General features: G+C 44.7%; 1 protein-coding gene across 1 annotated transcript; it reads left to right on the forward strand.

The window, feature by feature from the left end:
• The first annotated feature begins 167 nt into the window (after window positions 1-167).
• Window positions 168-15,974, forward strand: Psmd13 (proteasome 26S subunit, non-ATPase 13). Its single transcript, XM_090347059.1, has 13 exons — window positions 168-751; window positions 2,469-2,547; window positions 6,584-6,618; window positions 6,704-6,759; window positions 7,612-7,655; window positions 7,823-7,909; window positions 9,591-9,762; window positions 11,344-11,423; window positions 11,503-11,628; window positions 14,361-14,423; window positions 14,682-14,762; window positions 14,926-15,042; window positions 15,548-15,974. Exons 1-13 carry the CDS (start codon window positions 657-659, stop codon window positions 15,641-15,643), a joined length of 1,131 nt encoding a protein of 376 aa, XP_090203185.1. The 5' UTR covers window positions 168-656; the 3' UTR covers window positions 15,644-15,974.
• Window positions 15,975-15,998: the final 24 nt, after the last annotated feature.

Consider the following 15,998-nt stretch of genomic DNA (forward strand, 5'->3'; position numbering starts at 1 on the left):
GACACCCGCGGCCCGCGCAGACCCCGCCCCCGGCGTCACCCCCGGCCCGCGCAGACCCCGCCCCCTGCGTCACCCCCAGCCCGTGCAGACCCCGCCCCCTGCGTCACCCCCGGCCCGCGCAGGCCCCGCCTCCCTAGTGTCGCGGGCGGGCGGGCGCGAGCCGCGCCCCCGGGAGGGGCCTGGCCTGGCGGGGCGAGGGAGAAGAGGCCTTTGGGCTCGCTCCGCCAGGCTTGTCTAGGTGGAGAGCTGGGAGTCTTCCCAGGCCGCGCGGCTCTGGCCTTCGGCACTGGAGGCCAACCCGAGAAGCTGCACCGTCCTCCAACTAAGGTGGTGACAGCCGAGGCTTTCGGACGGCCTCGCGCATCCCCAGCAGGAGGGGCTCAGGGCCGCGGCCGCCGGGCCAGGAGGTGGTCGGAAGACCCCAGACTCACGCGCATTTTAGGCCCCCGTGCGGGAACTGGGGCGAAGTTGGGCGGGGAAGGGGGGGCAGGTGCTACCCTGGCAACCGGGGCGCCGCCGCTGGCGTGTGCTCCCAGCATGCCACGCGCCACGCGGCCGGCGCAGGGTACTTCCGGGAGTGAGTGAGCACTTCCGGCCGCCGTCCCTCGCGCGTCGCCGTCTCCGCCGGGCCTGAGCCTTGGGTTCTCCCTGGCACCATGAAGGACGTACCGGGCTTTCTGCAGCAGAGCCAGAGCTCCGGGCCTGGGCAGGCCGCCGTGTGGCACCGTCTAGAAGAGCTCTACACAAAGAAGTGAGCACGGAGGCCGAGGCCGCTCGCGCCCGAGCGGAGGCGCCGAGGAGGGGCCGTGGGAGTGGGGCACGGAGAGGTCGGGTCCCCGGAGAAGCCTGGGATGGAGGCGGTCCCGCCGGAGAGCTGACCCTGGCCTCGGAACTCCTCCTCCTCGTGGCCGAGACTGGCCTGTGGTTTTAGCTTCAAAGCCAGGTGGAGACCCAGCCATTAATATCGTCACTCTACAGTGAGTGACCTTTCTCCGCCCGGAGCCCGCACCAGTCACAGCCGTGCGGTTAGACGGGATGCACCCGGTACCCACTGCCTCTGCTTTCCATTTTACCTCAGAGGGTGTTTTTTGTCCTTAGATAGGTTCCGAGGTTGGGTTCGTTTAGAAATAGGATGAGATTTAGAACAACTATAAATTACTAGCATTTGGCCAGGAAACTCAAGCCTGTAATCCTATTTATCGGTGGAGATCACTGGGTGCAGTGGTGTGGGCCATAGGGGAATAACAGTAGCTAGCCCTCATTATCTCCAGCAACTTTGTGAAACTCAATTTGGAGGGCTGCAGCCCAGGCCTACCAGGGAACAAGCAAAACCTAACCTGAATATAACCAATGCAAAGAGAGAGGGGGGCGGGGCTGGAAGTGTAGCTCAAGAGATAAAAGCACCAGCTTAGCAATTTTGAGGCCCTGGAGTTCAATCCCCCTTCCCCATCTACCAAAAAATAAATTACTACCATTGGGATGGAGCTAGTAACTTTCCTGCTGACTATGGGACTTTTTTTTTTTTCTCCCAGTCCTGGGGCTTGAATTCAGGGCCTGGGCACTGTCCTTGAGTTTTCTCAAGGCTAGAGCTCTACCACTTGAACCACTTTTTCTGTGTATGTGATACCAAAGAATCGAACTCAGGTCTTCCTCCATGGTAGGCAAGCACTCTACCACTAGGCCACGCTCCTGGCCCCTGGCATCAGCCCCGACCATGGGACATTTAACATAGAGCCTTTCACCCAGAGATTCACTACACATTTTGATAACGTTGAGCAGGCTTCTGAAATTAGCAGTTCTTAGTGTTTGATAAATAGTAGGTAACAGTTTATATATGTATTTTTAACTTATTTTTTTTTTTTGCTGGTCATGAGGCTTGAACTCAGGGCCTGAACGCTATCCTTGGGCTTTCTCAAGCACTCTACCACTTGAGCCACAACACTACTTCTGGCTTTTTCTGTGTATGTGGTACATAGGAATCAAATCCAGGGTTCATGCATGCTAGGCAAGCACTCCACCACAAGGCCATGCTCCTCAACAGTTTTCAAAACCTTTGATCTGCATTATTAAATATTTGCTTTTGGTATTTGTGTGAAGTGTGCTATGTCACTGTCCTAGAGGTTTTATGTTTTAGCTTACTTCATCCTTCATCCATCTATAGAAGATAAAATAAGTAGGAGAACTTGAATTTCAGTATAAAGCTGCATAATTTTAACATTGTTTCCAGTTGAAATAATAACCCTTTGAAATCTAGAAAGATGTTTTCCATTTTATAGCTGGGAAACTGAGACTTGGGATAAGAGAGCTCAAGGTAACATAACCCTTAATAGCAGAGCCTTAGCATTCTTCACATTGTGCCATATAAAGAATAAATAAACTGGTTAGTATTTCTTGTTTATTAGGACTGTGAAGATTGTAAATATTCCTGGTTTCATGTTTATGGCTCTGAAAGGCATAATGTTTTTCAGGTTGTGGCATCAGCTGACACTTCAGGTGCTTGATTTTGTGCAAGACCCGTGCTTTGCCCAAGGAGATGGTCTTATTAAGGTAAATAATATACCATGCTATGTCAGATTGTGTGAATATGCCAAGGACTTTTTAAGATGATAGATGTACCTTGTGCTGATCATAATGAGATCAAACCACTTTATGCCAGGTACATTATAAGCACATCATAGATACATTATAACATTGGGGAATAGCTACTACTTTTAATTATTTTTCTTTTTCCATAGAAGCAGATATAAGAGTTAGGTGATTAATGGTGCTGTGACTCAAATGGTAGAGCACTAGCCTTGAGCTGAAGAGCTCAGGGACAGCATCCTGGCCCAGAGTTCAAGCCCCACAACCAACCAAAAGCAACAACAACAAAAAAAAGTTAGGTAATTAACCTACGTAGTAAGTCACAGAAGAGCTTTCAGACACATTCTCAGTTGGACATGGTAGCTCACAGCTGTATTCCCAACAACATGGGAGTTATAGGTAGAGAATTACCATTTTACGATAATACAAGCAAAAAGTGGCAGACACTATTTGAAAAATAACCAAGGGTTTAAGATGTGGTCGATTGGTAGGTAGAGTGCTTACCTCATATTCACAAGGTCCTGAATTCAAACCCATGTCACCAAAAGAAAAACTTATATTCTTGTTTCTATGGTTTTACATACATTAGAGTTGGGGATGAGGCTGAGTTGTAGTTTGTGCTTAGAATTCATGCAGCCATGTGCTTCATCCTTAGTACCACCAAAGCAAAACAAACACAGCAAAATGGCACATAATCTCAGCTAGTCGGGAGACTTCATCAAGAGAATCCTAAATTCAAGGGCCAATATAGTAAGACCTGTCTGTCTGTCTTTCCCTTCTTCCTTTCTCCTTCCTTCCTTCTTTCCCTCCCTCCCTTTCTCCTTCCCCTCTCCCCTTTCTTTTTTCTAAAGCCCAGGTTGCCAGGCACTAGTGGCTCATGCCTGTAATCCTAGCTGTTCAGGAGGTTGAGATCTGAGGATCATGGGCTGAGGCCAGCCCAGGCAGGAAAGTCCATGAGATTCTTGTCTCCAAGTAAGCAGAGAGAAGCTGGAAGTGGGGCTGTAGCTCGAGTGGTAGATCACTAGCTTTGAGCAAAAAAGCTCAAGTTCCAGGACTGGCACAAAAAAAAAAGGCCAGGCTCTGGTATCTCATGCTTGTAATCTTAGCAACTCAGGAGGTTGAGATCTGAGGAGGACTGTTGGAAGCCAGCCGAGGTAGAAAAAGCTGAGGCTCTTAGCTCTAATAAACTACCAAAGAAAGCTGGAAGTGGAGCTATGGCTCAACTGGTAGAGCAGGAGCCTTGAGTAAAAATGGTCATGGACAGTGCCCTAGCCCTGGGTTAAAACCACAGGACTGGCCCACACTTGCGCACATGCACACGTACTCACCCAAAGCGACTGGATAGGTATCGATAAATTAAGTAAAATTCCAGCCTAAAATATTACCTTATAGCATATCCTAATATCTTATTATTCATAGATTTTTTTTTTCAATTTCAGTTAAGCCACACTAGCCTTGAACTTTGATCCTCCTACCTTAAGCCTCTCAAGAACTGAGATTACAGGCCTGAGCCACTTTGTCTGGCTTTTTTGTTGCTGTTATATTTTACTTAAGGAAAGTGTCCAAAAGAACAGAAATTTCAAGATAGAGGATGATAGAAAGATTGCCATAGGAACCTTTTAGATAATTCTCACTCCCTAGCTCCCCTTCCTTACCACTCTGCTTATGCAAACACTTTTGACCTAAGAATATAGAAGCAATATTTGTTCCCTTGACTGTACTTGAGTTGAAGGGCAACAGCATAATATGCTGTCTTTGTAATAGATGACTATAAGGATTTGTCAACAGGAAAGGAAAAACAACTTCCCAGCCTTCCCTGAATCCTCTGACAGATCTCTATAACTTTGCTCATCAGAAGCATCCTGAGGTCTTCTCTAACTTAATCTTTCTCTGATTTGAAATGAATCTCTACTAATAGATCACCTATAGTTGTAACTTAGGTTATTTTTCCCTAATACATTATTTTATTTGCTGTGTGTATTCTACTACTGGGGCTTGAACTCAAGGTCTTGTGCTTTCTTTTGGCTCTTTTGCTCAAGGCTAGTGCTCTAGCCGTTGAACCATACCTCCACTTCTGGTGAGCTGGAGAAGAGAGTCACAGACTTTGAGATTCAAAACCTGAGTTGGCTTTGAATCTCAGTCCTCAGATCTCAGCCTTCTAAGTAGTTAGGATTATAGGTATGTGCTATAAACACTTAATATATTATTTATAGAGTAAATAATGAAGCTTACTGCTTTACCACTCCATCTCCTGAACCTGAAAACTTTTTTTATGGTTTATATCTATTAGTTTGACACTCTGCTACCCAAAATACTTTGCAATCATCTGTAAACATAAAGATTTTGCTGACCATTGTATCCTGAATTATAGGGGAAAGTGATAAATAAAACAAGTATTAATAGCTATTCTCCAAGTTTCTATGTGATAATGAAGTATAATTCCTCATTTTCCTTTGCAGTCTTATCTTTGAGTTATTTTTTCTATACATGGCAAAGTATTTCCTCAATCCTTATAGTAATGTGATACTCAGCAAAATAGGATTTGCTTTTTCATGGATAAAATAAACCTTTGAAAGTTAAGACCCAGGGCCGGGAGTTTGGCCTAGTGGTAGAGTGCTTGCCTAGCATGCACAAAGACCTGGGTTTGATTCCTTGGTACCACATGCATAGAAAAAGCCAGAAGTAGTGCTCAAGTGGTAGAGTACTTGCTTTGAAGAAAGCCCAAGGACAGTGTGCAGGCCCTGAGTTCAAGTCCCGGGACTGGTAAAAAAAAAAAAAGTTAAGACCCAGCTCACATAAATGTAAAGTGGATAGTATTAATAGAGTCACTAGAAGTAATTTTGAGGGTTTTTTTTCTTTTGTACTCCATCAATTTTTGTTGTTGTTTGTTTGTGGGTCATAGGGCTTAAACTCGGCCTGCCTGCTATCCCTGAGCTCTTCAGCTCAAAGCTACCGACCACCCTACCCTTGAGCAAAGCCCCACTTCTCTTTTCTAGAGGTTAATTGGAGATAAGAGTCTCTGGTCCTTCTGTACCCGCGCTGGCTTTGAGCCTTGATCCTCAGATCTCAACTTCCTGAGTAGCTAGGGTTACAGGCGTGAGCCACACACCCAGCTACCCAGCAATTTTTACGAGGTATCAGCAAATTTTTTGAGGATAAACCTTTATTGGGATAAGGATGATTATATTTTATTTAGATGATTGTATGCCAGATGTAAATAACTGACTCAGGGACATTTCCATCTTACTGTCCTCATATTCCAAAGAAACTTCACACTCTCTTCCCGGTTGAAATTATCTGAAGGTTCCTTCTCCCTACTTTGCCCACCATCGTCACTCCCTTTCCCCAGTTACCTAGCCATAAGCTCAGAGGTCACTGTCAACCTGCCCTCTCTGTGTCCAGACTACTACTGATCATGTCTGGTCCAACTTATGGGCATGTCTTTGACTCTGTCCTCAACCACACTCTGTTCCACTGGCTTCCAGTCTTCTGGTTTCCAATGGTCTCAGTGTTGTCTTTGTGTTTTCTTTTTTTTGCCAGTCCTGGGCTTGAGCTCAGGGCCTGAGCACTGTCCTTGGACTTTCTCAAAGGCTAGAGCTCTACCACTTGAGCCGCAGCTCCACTTCCGGCTTTTTTCTATGTATGTGGTAGCAAGGAATCGAACCTGGGTCTTCGTACATGCTAGGCAAGCACTTTAACCACTAGGCCAAACCCCCGGCCCTCTTTGTGTTTTCTTTGCCCCTCGTTTTAGTCTACTAGGTCAGCCTGGCCAGGAAAAGCGTCTAATCCCCAATGCTTTCTACTTTGTCCTTAAGAAATCAGTGCAGTCTGTTTATGTCTTCCATCTCCTCAGCTGCTTTGTATGATGGGCATTATGGTTTACAAACTTAGAGCCTGATAATGCCAGTGCAGCTTCTTTAACTAAAAAATAGTGGTTTGACATCTGATTTTGCAGAATGAAAGACTTCATGTACTTATTCTTTCTGTTTTGGTTTCACAGCTTTATGAAAATTTCATTAGTGAATTTGAACACAGGTAAAACACTTTTATTAGTTTTTTACTTTGAAAATGAATACATTGATGACTTTTGACACTCAAAAGTTGGTAATTTTTATTTTAGGGTGAACCCTTTGTCTCTGGTAGAAATAATTCTTCATGTGGTTCGACAAATGACAGGTAAGCCTCATTTTGTTTCATAGTAGAACAGATCAAATAGTAGTTAAAATAATTTTGAAATATGTTTTAATTAGATAGAAATGTCATTTGTATCAGATTGGCTGGGGGGAGTGCACACCTTAAATCCTTGTACTTTGGAGGCTAAGGCAGGTGAATCACAAGTGCAAATATAGCCTAAGCCGCATAGTAAAAACCTTGCCTTAAAAAAAAAAAAAAAGAAAACATGGCTGGGCACCGGTGGCATATGCCTGTAATCTAAGGATTGCAGTTAAAAACAGGATTGTGGTTTGAAGCCCACCCAGGCAGAAGAATCTATGAGACTCACCTCCAGTTAAACACACACACACACACACATGCACACACACAAATGAAGCTGTAATAGAGTACTAGTTTAAAAAAAATCTCAGGAACAATACTTAGGCTCTGAGTTCAAGGCCCAGGACCGACACAGAAAGAAAGAAAAAAAACAACCCACTGGCACACACTTACAATCTCAACTAATGGATTGGATAGTTGGACTTGAAGGATCATGGTTCCAGCAAAAATTTAATGAGATAGGTTTATCTCAACAAAACAAACCTAGGCAAATGCCCAAGACCTTATCTGAAAAATAGCAAAAAGGTCTGGAGGTTGGCTTTAGTGGTAGAGTGCCTGCCTTGCAATCATGAAACCTGGCCTCAATCTCCCACACCTCCAAGGAAAGGAAGAGAGGAAAAAAAAAACATTAGACTGAGTTACATTTTTATTACCCTTTCTGATCTAATCCTAAAGATTGTCCTGCTGGCATGAAGGTGTATTGGCTGGTAGAAACTGCTGTTGGTAAGCCTGACTTTGTTCTTCTTTCTCTTCTAGATCCTAATGTGGCTCTTACTTTTCTGGAAAAGACTCGTGAGAAGGTGAATGTAAAGTTTAACAGCACCTTCAGGAATATATGTGACTTGTAATTTATGTTCGGAAATCTTAAATCTCTTAGCGTGAAATCCCATCAGTGACCCAGTATTGGCTCACTTTGTGAATTTGCTGCCCACATTTCTGAGGTTCTCTTGTTTTCTGATATTATTAGGTAAAAAGTAGCGATGAGGCAGTGATCCTGTGTAAAACAGCAATTGGAGCCTTAAAATTAAACATTGGGGATCTACAGGCTACAAAGGTAAGATTACCATAATACCAGTTTATCTGTGGTCTAGAATGTGGTGGGGGGAATCTTCTCTTCCTCTTTAACTTTAAAAATAGCTTTGAATTATCTTTTTTTTAAGTGCAAAATAGCAAAGACTCATTTTTTTTCTTTCATTTTTTTCTTTTTTTGTTCTGCTAATAGGTCTTGAATTCTGGCCTTGGGTCCTCTCCATTAGCTTTTTTCTTTTTTTGGGGGGGGGGGGTGGGTCATGGGGCTTGAACTCAGGCTAGGTGCTGTCCCTGAGCTCTTCAGCTCAAGGCTACCACCCTATCCTTGAGCCAAGCCCCACTTCCCATTTTCTGGAGGTTAATTGGAGATAAGAGTCTCAGGTCCTTTTATGCCTAGGCTGGCTTTGAACCTTGATCTTCAGATCTCAGCCTCCTGAGTAGCTAAGGTACAGGCGTGAGCCACCTTGCCCGGCTCCCTTAGCTTTTTTGCTCAAGGCTGATGTTCTACTACTCTAGCCATAGCTTCACTTCTGGCGTTTTGGTGATTCATTGTAGATAGGAGTCTCAGACTTTTCTGCTCGGGCTACCTTTGAATGCTAATCCTCAGATCTCAACCTCCTGAGTTTCTAGGATTACAAACATGAGCCACGTAAATTGGGCTAAGCCTCATATTTCTAATACAGATTTCCCAGTGGTTACATTTTGCCACTTTTGTTGAATCATTGTGTATGTGTACATGTGTGTACATGGGTGTGTGTGATTTTCTTTCTCAAAATAGTTAACATAAAATCTACTATCCTTAAAGAAAGGAACACTAGGCTGGGAATTTGGCCTAGTGGTAGGGTGCTTGCCTAGCATGCACGAAGACCCGGGTTCGATTCCTCGGTACCACATACATAGAAAAAAAAGCTGGAAGTGGTTCTGAGGCTCAAGTGGTAGAGCTCTGGCCTTGAGAAAGTCCAAGGACAGTGCTCAGGCCCTGAGCTCAAGCCTAGAACTGACAAAAAAAATAGTGTTCTCCTTCCCTTAAATGCATTTATTCCTTCCCAGTCCTGGCTCTTGTGCATACTTGTTATACTGCTTTTATTTAAGACACATGGCCACTATAAGACACTAAGGAATTCTGTAACAGGGCATCCTTGGACTCCAGCCAGCTCAGGAGCAGAGCAGCACATGCAGTAAGAACACTGGGCTCTCTACCAGTATTCTTCCTCAGAGGGCCTCTTAATGCATGCTTCCTTGTCCAGGCAGATGTTTCCTGCCTGTGTGAGCAGTCTCCCAAGTGTTTCTAGAGAAATATGAGTATAGGCGTGTGAGTCCCCAAACTTCTACAGCCTTTATCTCCCCCCACTTTTCATTTTGCTGGTCCCAGGGCTTGAACTCAGGGCCTGAGCACTGTCCTTGGGTTTTTCTCAAGGCTAGAGCTCTGCCATTTGAGCCACAGCACCATTTCCAGCTTTTTCTATGTATGTGGTATGGAGGAATCGAACCTAGGTCTTCGTGTATGGTAGACAAGCACTCTACCACTAGGCCAAACTCCCAGCCCCTCCCTTGATATTTTTACATCATTTAAGTCTTGCAAATTAAGTGTAGGTTACGTTTTCTAGTGTCACATTTACCATTGCCCCACTTTGTAGTATATGCTTTTTGTTTTTGTTACTTTTAAGATTATTAAGTTGATAGACAGTTATATTTCCTATGCATAGGAGACAATTGAAGATGTGGAGGAGATGCTCAGCAGCCTCCCTGGCGTGACATCCGTTCACAGTCGGTTCTATGACCTATCCAGTAAATACTACCAAACAATTGGAAACCATGCATCCTACTACAAGGATGCTCTGCGGTTTCTGGGCTGTGTTGACATCAAGGATCTACCAGGTAACACCAGGCCTTTACAGTTCATGTCACAGCAGTTATGAGGTGCTGGAGGAAGTAGGTTCAGCTTAATTCAGGTGGGTTCATCCTCTGAACAAAAGGCAGAAAGATTCCGTATGCTTTAGTCTGTATATCATATTGGTCTCCAGTATTTTATTTAGATAATAGCAAGCCTACATCCTATTGATCCCTTCACTCTTCTCCAGGTCCATACTGTTACTTAAGTCAGGTCTTACAGGAAGTATATAATATGTGATACAAGGACCTCCTGAAAGATGGAGGTCCCATGAGATTCCCTAGAGCTGAAGTTCGTCTGAAAATGAAGCTCTGGATTAGAGTCTCTCAACGATCTGACAAATAGAAAGTTGGCCAGAGTTCTGGGAAAGAATTAAGTATACATTTACGTAAGAATCTCAGCATAGGGCTGGCAGTTTTGCCTAGTGGTGGAGCGCTTGCCTAGCATACATGAAGACCCAGGTTCGATTCCGTGGTACCACATACATAGAAAAAAGCCAGAAGTGGTACTGTGGCTCAAGTGGTAGAGCTCTAGCCTTGAGAAAGTCCAAGGACAGTGCTCAGGCCCTGAGCTCAAGCTCAGGACTAGCAAAAAAAAAGAATCTCAGCATAAACCCAGTACTGGTAGCTCATGCCTGTAAGCTGAGGATCACAGTGTTGGCCTTGACTGAAAGAAGCTCAAAGATAGCACCCAGACCCTGAGTTGAATCCCTCTCAAACCACCCCTCCCCCCCCCAAAAAAAAAACACAACCCTAGTGGCACTGTGGCTCAAGTGATAGAGTGCAAACCTCCAGCTGAGGAGCTCAGGAACAGCGCCCAAACCCAGAGTTCAAGACCTGTGACCACCAAAAAATAGGAACTATTTGTTGGGGCTGGGATATGGCCTAGGAGTAGAGTGCTTGCCTAGCATGCACAAAGCCCTAGTTTCTGTTCCTCAGTACCACATACATAGAAAAAGCCTGAAGTTGGTGCTGTGCCTCAGTTAGAGTGCTAGCCTTGAGAACACCCAAGGACAGTGCTCAGGCCCGGAATTAAAAAAAAAAAAAAAATACCACCCAGCATAGTCTACATACACCTCAAAATACACTAGTGAAGCTAAGGAACCAACAACTAAAATGCTGGTGCAGCTTTGCAAATCAAGGAAAATATACTAGAAAAGCAAGTACTGCAGTCCAAAGAATAAAAGGTTTGATATCAAGGGAACAGAAAGCTGGCTCATTATAGTCTAAAGAGATGCGGACTAAGATACCATTAAGACAGTTGAATGGCAGTTTTATTTCCCATAGCAGAATGGGTGGTTCTAGGGAACTCATTACTCCAGGAAGGACAAACTGAGTGTTGAACAGATTCACATGCATTTAAGAAAAAATAATAAATGAATACTCCATCCATAAAACTCTCGTTTATATGTGATTCCTCCTATAACCCAGATTGGCTCAACACTTACGAGGCAGAGTGGCATAATCATACCAAGACTGGCTTCTGTTACTTGTGTTATGTTTTGTTACTTTGTTTGGCTTTTCAAAGCCAAATAGGATTTGGATATGATTGGTATATCATTGTCATAGTGTCAGAGCAGCAGGAGAGAGCCTTCACACTTGGGCTTGCGGGGCTTCTCGGCGAGGGAGTTTTTAACTTTGGAGAACTTGTAAGTTGACCTGGTACAGATTCCCTGGAGCAGGGGAGGGGGATTCTGACTTCTTCCAGCTGATGTCTCATCTCCACAGCTCATGCACCCTGTCCTGGAGTCACTGAGGACCACTGACCGGCAATGGCTGATTGATACTCTTTATGCCTTCAACAGTGGTGATGTAGACAGATTCCAGACACTTAAGACTGCATGGGGTCAGCAGGTAGGTCCCATGTGCCGCTGGCCCTTGCTTGTTCCCACATTTGTCCACTTACCCAACAAGTATTGAACTAGCCTTTTCCCTACACATGCCTAGTGCCATTGAGGCCCTGGATATAGGAGGGTCAGTAGTAGAGCAGGCCTTTTCTTCATAGAATAAGGCAGCAGATGATCAGTAGTGCTTAGCCCTAAAGAAACAGTAGAAGGTGTGAAAGAGTAATACGTACACACACCTTCATGTGCACTGAAGGTGCAGATGAAAGTGAGGAAGAACTGACCTGGGGGTTAGAAGAACAGAAGTGCTGGATGAAAGGCTGTTACCAGGCCTTCCAGGGGAAGCATATATGGGTAGTAAAAGAAAAGCAAGTGCTTGGTGTCAGAAAGCGTGGAGAAAGTGAAAGGAGGGGGAAGCCTTTCTCCAGAAATGCAACGCAGCAGGGACCACAGAATGGCTGAGCATACAAGGAGCCTTGATGGTGGTATTAAGTTAGCAAGAGGTGCTTAGTGATAGGCCAAGCTTTTTTTTTTTTTTTTTTTTTTTTTTTTGCCAGTCCCGGGCTTGAGCTCAGGGCCTGAGCACTGTCCTTGGACTTTCTCAAGGCTAGAGCTCTACCACTTGAGCCTCAGCACCACTTCTGGCTTTTTCTATATATGTGGTACCAAGGAATTGAACCCGGGTCTTCGTGCATGCTAGGCAAGCACTTTAACCACTAGGCCAAATTCCCGGCCCAGGCCAAGCTTTTTTTTTTTAATGAAATTACTGGTAGCAAAATTATTGAAATGTTAACTAGTAGAAATTGTGGTTGTGTTCTTGATTATGAGTTTTCCTGAAACTCGGATTTTCTTAAAGATTTAACTTGCAAGATTCATACATAAGAGAGCAGGATGGGCATGAATGAAGAGTCCCTGGGAGGCAAGAAGTACCAGATTTAGTTAGCCAGCCTTAACTATAGTCTGTGTACTGGCATCTCTGCAAAAATGTATACTCAGAGCTGGTACAGTAACACATGCTTATAGTCCCAGCTGCAGCCAGAGAAGCACTTGAGCCCTGCACTTGGAAACTGACTTGAACCAAATTAGAAGACCTTGTCTTAAAATTTAAAAAATCATTTTAAGAAGCTGGGTACAGTAGTTCACACTTAAAATCCTAACTACTTAGGAATTCAAGATAATAAGATCATGGCTTGAGGTCAGCCCAAGCAAAAAGTTAGCAAGATCCCATCTCAATAAGCCAGCCTTTATGTCGCATGCCTCTAGTAGTGCAGAGAGCCCTGTGTAGGGTGATTTCTGAGACCGATGGATGAGTGGATGTGTTGATGTATCCATCCCTGATGTCCTCACACTTGAAGAATAAAGAAAGCAAAAGGTTGGAACCATGACATAGGTAGTAAACAACCTGTCTAGCAAACATAAGGCTAAGTTCAAACTTCAGTAGCCATAGCAGTTTATAGGGAGAGTAAGTTCAGAGGTGCATTATACCAATAATCATGCTGGAAATGCTCCTGCTAAGGCTGCTCATGGAAGAATATAAGGTTTTTGTTTTCATTTTTGTTTTTTATATTTACCAGGCTGACTTGTGAGTCAGACAGTCCTCTCACCTCAGTCTCCAAGTACCAAGAGTGTGTTATTAGGGACCGGGAGTTTGGCTAGTGGTAAGAGTGCTTGCCTAGCATGCACAAAGACCCAGGTTTGATTCCTCAGTGCCACATTCCTAGAAAAAGCCGGAAATGGTGCTGTAGAGCTCCAGTGGTAGAATTCTAGCCTTGAGAAAGCCCAAAGACAGGGCTCCAGCTCTGAGTTCAAGCTCCAGGACCAGCAAAAACTAAGTAATCAACAGTTGTTAGTTTAATTCTGTGCTCTCCGACTCTTCAAATAACTTTTTGGTCTGTTGGCAGGGGAGATTATTTAGGCCTCACAAAAGAGGACATCATTTTCCATCATAAACCAGTCCCTTGTTATAGGCAGGCAGGCAGGCAATACCACAACAGCGGCCCCTCCAGGAACATAGGACAAATCTTTTCCTGAAGGTGCCTGTGCCAAGAGAGCCTAAAGATGCCTGACAGTGTTTGTGACACCAGTACAAGTCTTGTCTCACAGTCTTTGTTCGTAGTAACAGCTCATAAGAGTCTCTCACTTCTACATTAATGTTAGTATATCACTTGCAACTGAACCTGGTAATGAACCTTACAAACCCACAGTATAAAATTTGGGGTTTACCTAGTTTCTTTGTGTTCAAACCACCATTATAAAGCCTAGGCTACACCCTGCACTGGTGGGTCATGCCTGTAATCTTAGCTGAAATACAGGGATGAGGATTACAATTTTGCCAGTCCTGGGGCTTGAACTCAGGGAATGAGTAATGTCCTTGAGCTTTCTCAAGGCTAGAGCTCTACCACTTGAGCCATAGCACCACTTTTTTCTATGTATGTGGTACCGAGGAATCGAACCTGGGTCTTTGTGCATGCTAAGCAAGCATTCTACCACTAGGCCAAACTCCCGACCATGTGAAACTCTATTTCCATTAAGCTAATCCAAAAAAATAAATAAATAAGTGGAGCTATGGCTCAAGTGGTAGAGTGTTAGCCTTGAGCAAAGGAAGCTCAGGGACAGAGTTCAGGTCTTGAGTTCAAGCCACAGCATGCACAGGTGTGTACACACACACACACACACACACACACACAAGGGTTAAGTGATTGATTGGCTCAAACATGAAAGACATCTTTTTGCACTTCACAGCCTGATTTAGCAGCCAATGAAGCCCAGCTTCTGAGGAAGATCCAGTTATTGTGCTTGATGGAGGTAAGAATGACACAGGAACCCATCTGTCCGTGGGTCCAGGCCACCCTCAGGCTGTCTGGGTCCAGAGGACCCCCCCCCCCACCTTTCCTGAGTGATGTTTCTTTATAGTAAAACACATTATGACAATTAGGAAAATTTTAGATGTGGGATACTGACAAAATGATCTGTTTTCAGAATAAGTTCAGACCCCAAAAAAAATCCTTACCTTTCAGTTCTCTGACCATTTTTACTTGGAAAAACTTTTTTTTTTTTTTTCAGATGACTTTCACACGGCCTGCCAATCACAGACAGCTTACTTTTGAAGAAATTGCCAAGAGTGCTAAAATCACTGTGAATGAGGTACAGTTCTTGGAGTGGGGTTTTCAAGAGCTCAGGCAACTCTGAATGTGCATCTTCCAGGCAGAGGTGGGGTCCTCTGAGAGCACTGTGTCCCAGCATGTCGCCCCAACAGCAGAAGCGGTGCTGTGGGTACACAGAGTTTCTCACACAGGTCCTTAAACAGGTGGAGTTGCTGGTGATGAAGGCACTCTCGGTGGGACTGGTGAGAGGCAGCATAGATGAGGTGGACAAGCGGGTGCACATGACCTGGGTGCAGCCCCGAGTGCTGGATCTACAGCAGGTGAGGTGACTGAATCTACCCACTTTGTACCGTGAGGCTGTGCCGTGAGTCGTAACTTCATGTGGACACACGCCATAGAAAAAGGAGTCCATGTTCAACATGAGATGAGATTACTTACTGCTTTAGGAAGTCACTTTAATGTACCTAGGGCTTGAGCACATTTAGAAGCTTAGAGTGACAACCTGCTGATTGTGTTGATGATACCTTGTAATCTCAAAATTAGTACCCAGATCAGACGTGTTCCTGGTTTTGTGATTTGAGCTCAGATCCTTCTTACACTTGCTGTAAATTTAATCCTGCAGATTTCCTCTGTTCTTACCTATTTCCTTTAATAATGTCCTTGTGATAAGAATTAAGAGAGATGATCATATCACCTAAAACCCTACCCCCAGCTTTGGTATTTTTACCACTGCCCCAAGAGTGATCTGGAGACCACGTTGTTGTCCTGTGTTGCCTGTGACTTACACATGTCCTAACACATGGTGTGGTCCTGATTTGCTTTCAGATCACAGGGATGAAGGACCGGCTAGAGCTGTGGTGCACTGATGTAAAGAGCATGGAGATGCTGGTGGAGCAGCAGGCTCAGGACATCCTCACCTAGGCCCCCTGTGCTTCAGCTCTGCCTCACCCAAGGAGACATGTCCATGGCCCATGAGAAGATGGCGTGTTCATTTGGGCTGGGGGTTGGGTGTCCTGCTGGTCCTCTGTAAAAGCAGAGCATCATCATTGATCAGGGCCCAGCCACAGGCAGAGGCTCTTTGTGTGGTGGGTCTTTAGCCTGGGTGATGGAAGGATCCTTTAGGCCTCAGATGATGAGAGAGGACATGATGGAGAGTGGAAACTGGTATTTTTCACCCCTGTGTACCTGACTGGTTCTTAACCAGTGCAATTCAAAAATGTTCTTATAATAAATGCCTTTGCTTTGTCCTGTTTATGGTTCTCTTATTGGGGTTAGC

Source organism: Megascapheus bottae, chromosome 16 (assembly GCF_031878675.1).
Source record: "Megascapheus bottae isolate mThoBot1 chromosome 16, mThoBot2.hap1, whole genome shotgun sequence".
Classification (NCBI taxonomy): domain Eukaryota; kingdom Metazoa; phylum Chordata; class Mammalia; order Rodentia; family Geomyidae; genus Megascapheus; species Megascapheus bottae.

Bases quoted from the DNA above. Each gene is read 5' to 3' on its own strand.
- Psmd13 (XM_090347059.1), top strand. From the start codon at position 657: ATGAAGGACGTACCGGGCTTTCTGCAGCAGAGCCAGAGCTCCGGGCCT. The intron at 2,548-6,583 runs GTAAATAATATA...TTGGTTTCACAG, and splicing joins AAGGAGATGGTCTTATTAAG to CTTTATGAAAATTTCATTAG. The intron at 9,763-11,343 runs GTAACACCAGGC...TCATTGTCATAG, and splicing joins TGACATCAAGGATCTACCAG to TGTCAGAGCAGCAGGAGAGA.